Source organism: Trachurus japonicus, chromosome 3 (genome assembly GCF_045865225.1).
Source record: "Trachurus japonicus isolate A0001 chromosome 3, Traja_1.0".
Lineage (NCBI taxonomy): Eukaryota > Metazoa > Chordata > Actinopteri > Carangiformes > Carangidae > Trachurus > Trachurus japonicus.
The window spans coordinates 14,832,240-14,842,240 of record NC_140909.1 but is presented as its reverse complement, the minus strand read 5'-3'; the positions used below and the strand labels follow the sequence as shown (position 1 = coordinate 14,842,240).

General features: G+C 38.8%; 1 protein-coding gene across 1 annotated transcript; it reads right to left on the bottom strand.

Annotated features, from left to right (window-relative positions):
* Nucleotides 1–1,355: 1,355 nt before the first annotated feature.
* hnrnph3 (heterogeneous nuclear ribonucleoprotein H3 (2H9)) lies at nucleotides 1,356–9,455 on the bottom strand. Its single transcript, XM_085763514.1, has 11 exons — nucleotides 9,397–9,455; nucleotides 8,378–8,470; nucleotides 7,648–7,803; nucleotides 7,207–7,350; nucleotides 5,860–5,998; nucleotides 4,827–5,026; nucleotides 4,243–4,338; nucleotides 3,714–3,829; nucleotides 2,986–3,121; nucleotides 2,585–2,641; nucleotides 1,356–2,449 (listed from the first exon to the last, which is right to left on the bottom strand). Exons 2-11 carry the CDS (start codon nucleotides 8,463–8,465, stop codon nucleotides 2,370–2,372), a joined length of 1,212 nt encoding a protein of 403 aa, XP_085619640.1. The 5' UTR covers nucleotides 8,466–8,470; nucleotides 9,397–9,455; the 3' UTR covers nucleotides 1,356–2,369.
* Nucleotides 9,456–10,001: the final 546 nt, after the last annotated feature.

The window sequence follows — 10,001 nt, the reverse complement described above, 5'->3', positions numbered from 1 at the left end:
AACTAGGGCTTCTCACGGTGCCAAATGAACCCTGTATTTCTACAGAGAGGATTTCTGTACAGACAAAAGCAGCCTAAAATAATGGCCCGAGATATTTCAAAGTAGCAACACTAGCTTATACTAGCCAAGCAAGCAGTCTAGATTAAAGGCACATTTCACTGTTTGAGACACTAAGGCAGCAGATGCTGCCGAAAGGACCAAGAGAAGCAACAGAAAACATCATTAAATCAAAGTCAGTGTCAAACTGACTCTTGTTGGTGATACAACATGAACACTTCACTGGCTAGTCAGCGGTTGTTCAGAATAGACTTGAGTGTTACACGCTGCTGACAACACATCCACTTGTTTGTAAGGCAGAATGTTTAAACACTTTCTGATACTATATTTCCTGTAATATAGATTAATTTGAAAGTATTTATATTAGATTTTGTGTTTTATGAATATGGATTTTTTTTTTTTTTTACTTTCTGAAGTCCAGGGAACTTGTTGGAGATTTCCCTGTTAATTAGAAGTTAGGGGAAATCTGTGCAGATGATGATGCTGAGAAAGAACCACATTTTCCTGCTGCCCCCAAAACTGAGAGGGAAGGCATGAAAATTTGAAGCGTTTTTAATTTTTTTTTTAAAATCAAGATTGAAAGATTGAGTCGTGGTGTTTGTATTGTCAAACTAATGCTAAAGATCATGCTCTTCATTGATGGAGATGACAATAGCAAGTTCTACTGCACATTCTGGTTTTGTACTTGTATACAATGTTTACAACCTGTGATTTTTTTAAGAACTGGAAGAATTCATTCCCATGGAGACAAAGCAGGACTAAGTTGATTTCAAGATGTGTTTCCCCAGCCAAAATATTTATAAAATATCACAGACCTATTATATAATCATTAAGCACTACAGGCAAATGTTTCTGCACCCAGGCCTGAAACACTGTCCAGTGTCGCTCTTACAAATCTCCCAGGTTTCAGTGGGACTTGTGCGGCGTTGATACAGTTTGTTTATACATCATGTTGATAATCACTGTGGCCCTTTAGCTTACTAAATCCTGCCAGTTTAATATCAGCTCTATTGCCAACAGTATGTTGCCTTCACTGTGTAACAGATTGAGATTAAATCAAGTTACTGACAGATTGGACGGTGTCATTTACTCTTATTTTATTGTTATTGTATGTGACTGAAAGTTTCCTTTGTTCACTTACTTACTGTACTGCAGATGTTTTTCCTGCCCCCTGGCTGACACCAGCTGAATCAACTGTCATTTTGTTTTAATTTACAGTTCACTTCAGATTGTGTGTATATTTTTAATTTTGATGTATTCATAACCATGACACAAACACCTCTTCAAGGAGACAGATAGAGAATTAAATATAAAATTTATTAGGCAAAATGTACAACAGCTGCATAAGCTATTTTACAGCTCAAATATAGAGACTTTATTTTACTTCCATTCTTTGAGAGTGGAATATAATATTCAACTTAGTTTTAAATTCTGTAATGAACTGTGAAAACATTCATAAAAAACACAATGGCTCACATTTATTACACTTTTCAAAGCAGGAAAGCTCATCTAAAAAAATCAGTGTAAAATTGTTACATTTTGGTTCTTTGTTCTGAAAATAAGTTTTTTTTTTCTTTTTTAACAGAATCAACAAAGAATGTTTAAAATATCTGAATATCTTTCTTACTTAGAGTTTCTCTAAGCTGTTTCCCACCGCTCAGCCTCCTAAAGAACATCATTCACCTTTATGCATAATTATTAATAATGCATCTAATCTCTGTCCTAACAATATATTGACAATCAAAATTGTTCTTTCATGTTTTATAACACAAGATCCAACACCTGTTGGTCTGTGTTCAGTGAGGCTCTACCTCTGTGCTGAATCTGCACTGATTCGCATCTCCTGCCAACAAGTGAGATGTGCAACAAGATAAAATTAAAGTGCATCCAAATAAAGTCACTAAAAACTGTAACATTCAGCTTCTGAACTTTCAATCATATTCAGATCAATGAAAAAATAAATAGGCATTTGACTAAATCTATTATAATATCCAATTTTAAAAACAGAAGATGATCAATAAACAATGTCTTATCGACCATGTTCAGCACCTTCAACAGCTCCAATATTTTCATATTGTTAAGTTGTTTTGTTCTTCATATGCTTTTAGGAATGGCAGGAGAATGGTGCTTGTGAAGGTTATATTCGGTCCGTTTGCGGTATCTTAGGGTGAAGTTGTTCTACGACCAACTCCGACAGAACGGCTGAGTGACTTTGTTGCAGCTTTCCTGCTTCAAAATGTTAGTCAAGTAAATGTGGCCCAAGAAGACGTGAGACAAATGCCAGGATGGATTTGAAGAGTGGGATGACTTCATCAGTATGCGCCTCGCAGCCCGCTGCTCCGCGAGCCCCCGCCCCCTCCCGAGTTGCCATAGTAACCACCGCCACCACGACCTTAAAGAAAGTTTGGAGATGATGGGTCAGATTTACCTAAATTAAATAACTATGATCTTGATGGTACTTTGAATTAACTATGACATAAAACAATTAATGCCAACGGCGATTCAACTGTAAAATTAATATACTCACTCATTTCAGCTGCTCCGCTGGCTGTTGAGTTGAGAAACAGCTCAATATAGCGATGCTCTGTGGAGAAAACATCAATTCATCATTCAATCTATTCAAGAACCTGGTACTGACTTAAATCCATCTTGGTGAGTTTCCCAACCACTTAAAGTATCATCTGCAATATCACAAATACAGTCATGAACGATAATTGCACATTAGTATATATGTGACTATTTCTACTAACATTATTAACTTAATTTTGATTTATTAAACATCAAAATCTGCTGAGCTTGAGAATCTGTGAAACTACTCTGCCTCTGAAGATACAACAACTGATCCACACCAATGAATGCTGCTTCATTAAAAGTAAAATGCTATCCATGAGGGAGACAGAGAAGCAGAGGAGGAAAAAAGAGACATACGCATGTGATTCTTGTCTTTGGACATGGCTGCCACAGCGTCTTCGTGGGAACGAAACTCCACGTCTGCCTCTCCGGTTGACTTGCCATTAGGAGCCACATCAATGTGGACCCTCAGCGGATTCAAAGGAGAGAAGAACTGCATGAAGAAATAAGACATATACACACAGATATATACACATGAATAGGCAGACACACAAACAAATCATGTCTCTACCCAAGTTTTTTTCCCGTAACATCAGCATTCAATGTTTATTCAAATGTAGCAGCTGATTTGAATGGGCTTTTTGACCAACGACATTATACAGTATGAATACAACATGAAGAGAAACAGGAAACAGAGACATGGTTCACTGAGTTAATGGCACATTGAATGCAATTTAAAACCTGTTTCACAGCCTGTTATTATAATCAAAGACATATTTCAGCAACTATAATTCCACACAATATAATTAACAACACAAATGCATCAGGACCTGAATAGGAAACTGATGGATCAACATGTGCCCGTTATGAGACAATTAGGTTCCTAGCGTAATAAGCTTCCTGAAAAACTGACTAAACAACCTCCTGTGTGGAAAATCCACTGTCACTACAATCTCCAATTTTTAACATAAGTATAAAAAAGAATAAACATGAATTTACAATCATAACCAAAACTCATCTGCCCCACAGTTTGACGTTTTCCAAGCGTAAAATAATAGATCTAACTGTTGTGTGTGTGTTCTCACCTTAGCAATGTCTCCCTCTGTGGCACGGAAAGGTAGACCCCTCATATGGACAAAATGGCCGCTGTGAAAGCCTGAGCCGCCGTCACTTTGACCACCATAACCATGGCCTCCCATCCCTGAGACAACACACACACACAACCAACAGATAAATTAGACCTCGACTGATATACAAGAGAGGTATTCTAACACAAATAAACCTGTACTTGTATATACCATAATGATGTCTCTATGTATGTACTGTGTATTTTATGTATTGTTACTAAAGGTGTGAAATCTTCAAAGCTTAATACAGTAGGTGGGGTTTTGTGTTAATTTTGGAAATAACAAGTGAAGATCTAACTCCACAGCTTCACCAGGCCTGCTTCTAGTTTTATTTATTCATATCTAAAATGTTAAAATATTTACATGTTCAGTACTTTTGGATTTGCATCATGTCAAAGTGAAAAAACATGAAAAATTAAAACTGATGAACATTTTGGAAAACCTTCTAGCAGAGGTGCTGTATGAGTAAACTGATTTAAAATTTCACCTCTTCCTCCTCTGTCTCCTCTCAGTCGCTCGTCGAACATGCCGTTGCCAAAACAGTAGTTGTTGAAGCCATTGTAGCTGTCAAAGCCACCGTAACCTGGACACAGACACCAGAGGGAAACTCAAACTGTCATTTCACACACACACACAGTAAACACTGTATTAAAAAAAAATCTAAGTGAATACTCAAATGGCTCCATCATGTCTGTTTGATTATATTCCTTTACTGACAGATTCTTAATGGTAACAGCCATAATGACACTGACCTAAGAGACGACCTAATTGAGAAAATCAAAATGTATAAATAAAAAATAAAATATGCGGCAAAGGAACTGTTCAATTTAGTTATTTGAAAATAATAATGACTGCTATTCAAAGTGAGTTCAAAGTTGACATTGTTGTTGTTTGAATCTCATTTTAGGATGTTTTTGTGTTTGCTGCAGTTTGTCCATTTCACATGACTTATTTGGTGCTTGACGTTTCATGTTTTAGATCGCCCTCTGCAGCATCACATGCTCTGATAGTTTTAGCTCTCGCAGGAGCCAAATATCCCTGTGTGAACTCAAAAGCAAAGAGCCGGTTTACCTCCTCCATAACCTCCTCCACTCCTCATGGTGTCCATCAGAGTCCCACCACGACCAGGTCCAGGTCCGAAAAACCCTCCCCTCGGGCCCGCCATCATGGGTCTGTCGTAGGGCCCAGGTCTCTGGCCTCCCATCCCCCGCCGGGGCAGCTCGTAGTAGGCTCTGATCTCATTGCGACTGCTCTTAAAAATCTCTATATACCTGCAATATTAGAGGCCGATTGGGTGTAGGGGGCAGAGGAGAGGGTTACGGTGTAGAACTGGTTCAGCTCAGATTACACACACAGAGATATTAATCACAGAGAGGGAAGATAAACACACAAAAAACAAATATTCTACATAGTGGTCTAAACTGTTTAAATCTGGAGCTGAGTGAATGACTGAACAACTAGCTGGGCTTAGGGCTGTGGTAGATTTCCATACCAACCTCACCTCATGTTACTTACAGTTAAGGAAATCCTTACAGGGCTTTTAGCTGTTGTATTGATCATTTTAATGGTTTAGCACAGCAGAAATAAGTCTGATGCACCGATGGTGGAAGCTGCCTTCACTGTCCTCTGATGTACTTCTACGCTTAATCCCATCTTCCACAGTAAATTATCTATATGGTACATGTATGAAAGGATATAAAGCAAGTGCCAATAATATAATATGTGGCTCTAACACAATTAAACAGAATTCCCGGGTCATTAATGACGGCCTATAAAACTGTCTATGGCATAAAATGATCACACCAGCTGTAATTTAAAGATTAGATACATGACGTTTCATCCCAATTTTCAACATGTCACCATAATTACAATACATAAACCCATTAAACCCCATCCCATTAGCATTTTAATAAATATTACATGGCCCACCCAATTAATTTACATTGTTATCTTAATAATTATTCTAGCACACCAACCCATGCTTATCATTCAACCATAACAGACCCATCCCATTAATACCATAATTATACTAATATGAACCCCCATTAAATACTACAGTAGGAGCCCAACCCAGTCCAGCCCATCCCTTTCCCGTCTGTCCCACCTGTGCCCTATTCTTTCCTTGTGTTTCCCCAGAGCCTTTTCTGCTATCTCCTTTGAGGCAAACTGCACGAAGGCTTCCCCTGTGCTCCTCCCCTGGTAGTCCACTGGCAGAGTAATCCCATTTGGCACGATTCTCAACCCTTCAACCCAAGCACACATAAATACATAGGTCGGTAGGTAGACTGATATAGGATGGATAGAACAACACCCACTGCATCACTGGAGCTTTCAGGATTAATATTGACAGCGAATAGACAACAGCTGTAGCATCTCATAATACTGCATTAGAAAGTAGCGTCTCAGAGGACTGAATTTACACTTGTAAAGTGCCCAGCAAGGGAATAAAAGAACTGGCCTGGAGTCAGCAGATATGCATGCAATAATGGATGCAGGGACGATTTTTTATCTCAACCACACTAATGAATTTACGGGAAAAAAACAAAAACAAAATCATTGTTTAAATTGAGTCACAATGATAAATCCTAGAAAGAGGGTGCCGATGAGCAGAATCACAGTACTGACCCCAGATCAGTGTCTTAGGACTGTCTCCCTCAGCCAAACCAGCCCAGCCCATCCTATCACGATGTCAAGGTCACATAGCACAAATATGCTAAATAACATGTCAACACTATTGTGGTAAACAGCGTAGTAATGATTCACTACAAACAAATTACAGACAAATTAGTCAACACAGTGTTACTATACTACACAAACAAACATACATTCAGCCTTTGGGCCAAGACACACATGCAGATGCATGGGCCTGCCTACCTTTGGGACAGGTGTTTATAAATAGGTCCATTAGGTTTATAAATACAGATTTATACTGAGGGAAATCAATAATGGTAAGTGTTGGCCTTTAACACTGAATGGTGTAGTAGAGTGGCTGTGAGTCTGATCCACTGTGTGCAAAGTGCAGTTGGCACAATTACAGCAACTGCAATTTTTCTTTTTTTACTATCAGTCACACTTCCTAATCTTAGAGTAGTGCTGAAGAAGGAACCTGCAAATGTGAAGTTGATTGATTGTGTTCAATTTTTTAATGAACGTACATTTTCCATTAGAATAATATTAAAAGTTATTATTATTTTTCCTGATTACAGTCCTGTTGTATTTTATATTGCAGTCAATTTCTGATCTTAAGGGCCTCTGAAGCCCATTAAGGCGAGCCATCTAATCAGGGGCCATACATATATATATAAATATTGACTTGTGCACTGCAAGTTAAGTGGTTATTTTGCTTATTAGCTGGTTGTAGTTTGGTGAACAGTGTCTGTAAAAATGGTCAACATAAATGGTGTAATATCAGTACAATAATTCTTTATAGGAAATAGAAGTCTCCATGTACCTGAGAAGAACTGAACAATTTCCTCTTTGCTGCAGCCGAAGGGCAGGCCTCGAAGTCTCAGCATGCAGCCACTGCAGCTGTCATAGTCAGCAGGACCACTACGTTTCAGCACCCAGTCCATTTCACTACGATTTGACTTGAACACTGGTTCAGATACACAGACAGGAGGACATAGAATAAAAAAACATACGTCATGTGTCAACTGAAAAGACAAAGACACTTGAAATGAAGAATTTGTGAAAAGTCTACAGGGAAGCCGGGACACAAGCCTTTATATGAATTGTTAATACAAGGGCAGTGACAGTAAACTGAAACCATGTTATCAACCACAATAATTTGCATAAAGGTCACATGATGCAGCAAATATTCAAAGAGAAAAACAACTCAAGAAGAAAAACACTCACTGTTCATCTGTTTTTTATGCCAGTCTATGATGCTTACCCTCTATGTATCGATGTCCCATGTATTTACGGTCCTTGGCAAGGGCATTCTTGAAATCCTCGGCTGTTTTCAGCTCAATAAATGCCTCTCCACTTGGACGACCTTCTTTAGAGTAGGTGAAACACACTCCGTTTACTTTCCCCACGATGTCACAGTCTGAAAGTAAGTGAGAATGATTGACATATATTAGAAGGATGCCTACTCAGTAAGGAAAACCTGTATCCTAATTTGAACTGTTTGCTCCAGAAAATAAAATCCAACTGTATGCGAACCGATTCCTCTTGAGTCATGGCAGGCTTGAGTCATGTGATAACTGAAAGACTGCGATGGAAAGAGATGGAGCAACTGCTCAGAAGATGTGGAGAAACACTTTGTTGCAAATATATAGCAGCTCAGCTAGATTCAACTTAAACGTGTGCAGTTTTGAGGCAGATTTCTACTGCCTATCTGAGCAGGATGATATTGCAATAGAGCCCTGGGTGGAATGGCTAAAATGCCACTGATTTAGCTGTCAAAATAAAGTTTGTTTTGAGCTTCAACTGTGTAGCTTTTATTTCCCCCCAGATCCTCTTCACACAACGCACATATAAATAGTTTTCTGTCACTTTTATGATAACTTGCGATGGCTCAAAATTATGACACCGTCTGTACAGTGCAAGACTGAGCAGTTAGATGCAATTTCACAATCTTACTTTTAATACTAATACTGATTATGTGTTTTTTTTCTCACCAGAGAAGAAACTGGCCACCTCCTCCTGAGTGCAGGACCATGGTAGTCCTCTGATCCGGACCACGTACCCCTCTTCATTCAAAGACATTCTCACTGCCACAGACAGAGACCACAACACAACAGCAACACGTTAAATTACTGTGTCAGTGGTACTTTAACACGCAGCACTGCACTGCCATCCTCAAATATCGCCATGCCTCCAAAATCCCCTGACCTTGGAGCTCTGGTCATTGTCTCGATCTAAATTAAGACCAAACGCATTTCTGGGTATTAGATGTGCTTTCATAGACTGAGCAACTAACTGCTTGTTTTTCATTTGACTGTCATTTCTATTTGGCTTGTCGGTGCATCTGCTCTTTTCAATTGCAGTGAATAATATTTACTGTGTTATTAATGATTGTACATATATCGATATAAAGATAGCTTTTGTTTACGTGTATATTGTTCACATTAAATAACCCTCATCACACAAACCACCACATCATCACCATTTTACGAAAAGCTTTGATATATGATAAAGAGCAGCACAAACCATTTCACCTGTAGAAAACGAAACAATTACCATGCACAACAACGCTGTTTTCAGAATAATAGATATAGTGAAAATATCTACTAGGTCGTACATGCAAGTTACTGCATTACTTCCTCCTTTAAACTGTCACAAAGTGTTGGCAAAAACAACAACAAAGGATTTCAACTTAGACTCACGAACATCTTTCCAAATATATCCTTAGAAGACGCCATATATTCTCCAGTCAAGTTGTTTCTATGAAGTTTGCCACAGGATGTTATACGTCAACCTGGATACATGGTTAGCTGATGATGCTAACGTTAGCTCGGCTACGTTAGCAGTTAGCAGCTAAGGCTAACGGTAGGACACTGACAGCGGTCAAACGTACGAGACAAACTAGTTCACTCCGTAACGGACGTATGCTGCCACTGGGTAAAGAACTATAACCCCGCATAGAAATGTGTCTGGCGACGGTGAAAAATGTCAGAAAATGGGGAAATTATCTCACAGTCGCCTCTTCTCCCCGGTCTGCTGCTGCCGCTCCTGTCCCGAGCCTCAGGTGACACTACTGACTGCTGCCGACAGACCGACGGCTCAGGTAGGCTATGTTATCGCGAGACTTGGACGTGTAGCCTAAAAGAGACGGCGTTGATTAAGTTAATCAGTTATAATGATTATTATAATGACGATGATGATCATATTCATTATAAACAGAGGCATAATACTTATCAATCACACAGTGTGGCTACACTGGAGATTATACCATGGGCAGTGGTGGCAGATGTTTTTAGCTTTTTTGCCTACAAAAGTATTGACATCAAAAAGTAGCTAACTAAAGCAACAAAACCAATCATTGTGCAGATTGACTTAGGCTACCTGTTGACATTTCAATATGTGACAAATAAAATCTAAACTCTGAACTGAACAGAAAAGGTGTGCAGGTTTTAATTTGCAATTTGTGTAGGCCTACTTTGTTTTTAAATTGCAGGTCAGGTGGTAAAGATGAGCCAAGTATAGAATAGCCTACTTTACCCTGCTGCCATGTGTAATTCAAAAAAGATAATTGTATCAGTAATGTTCTATACTCTTAAAGGCTAGTAGCCTATAGAGGCT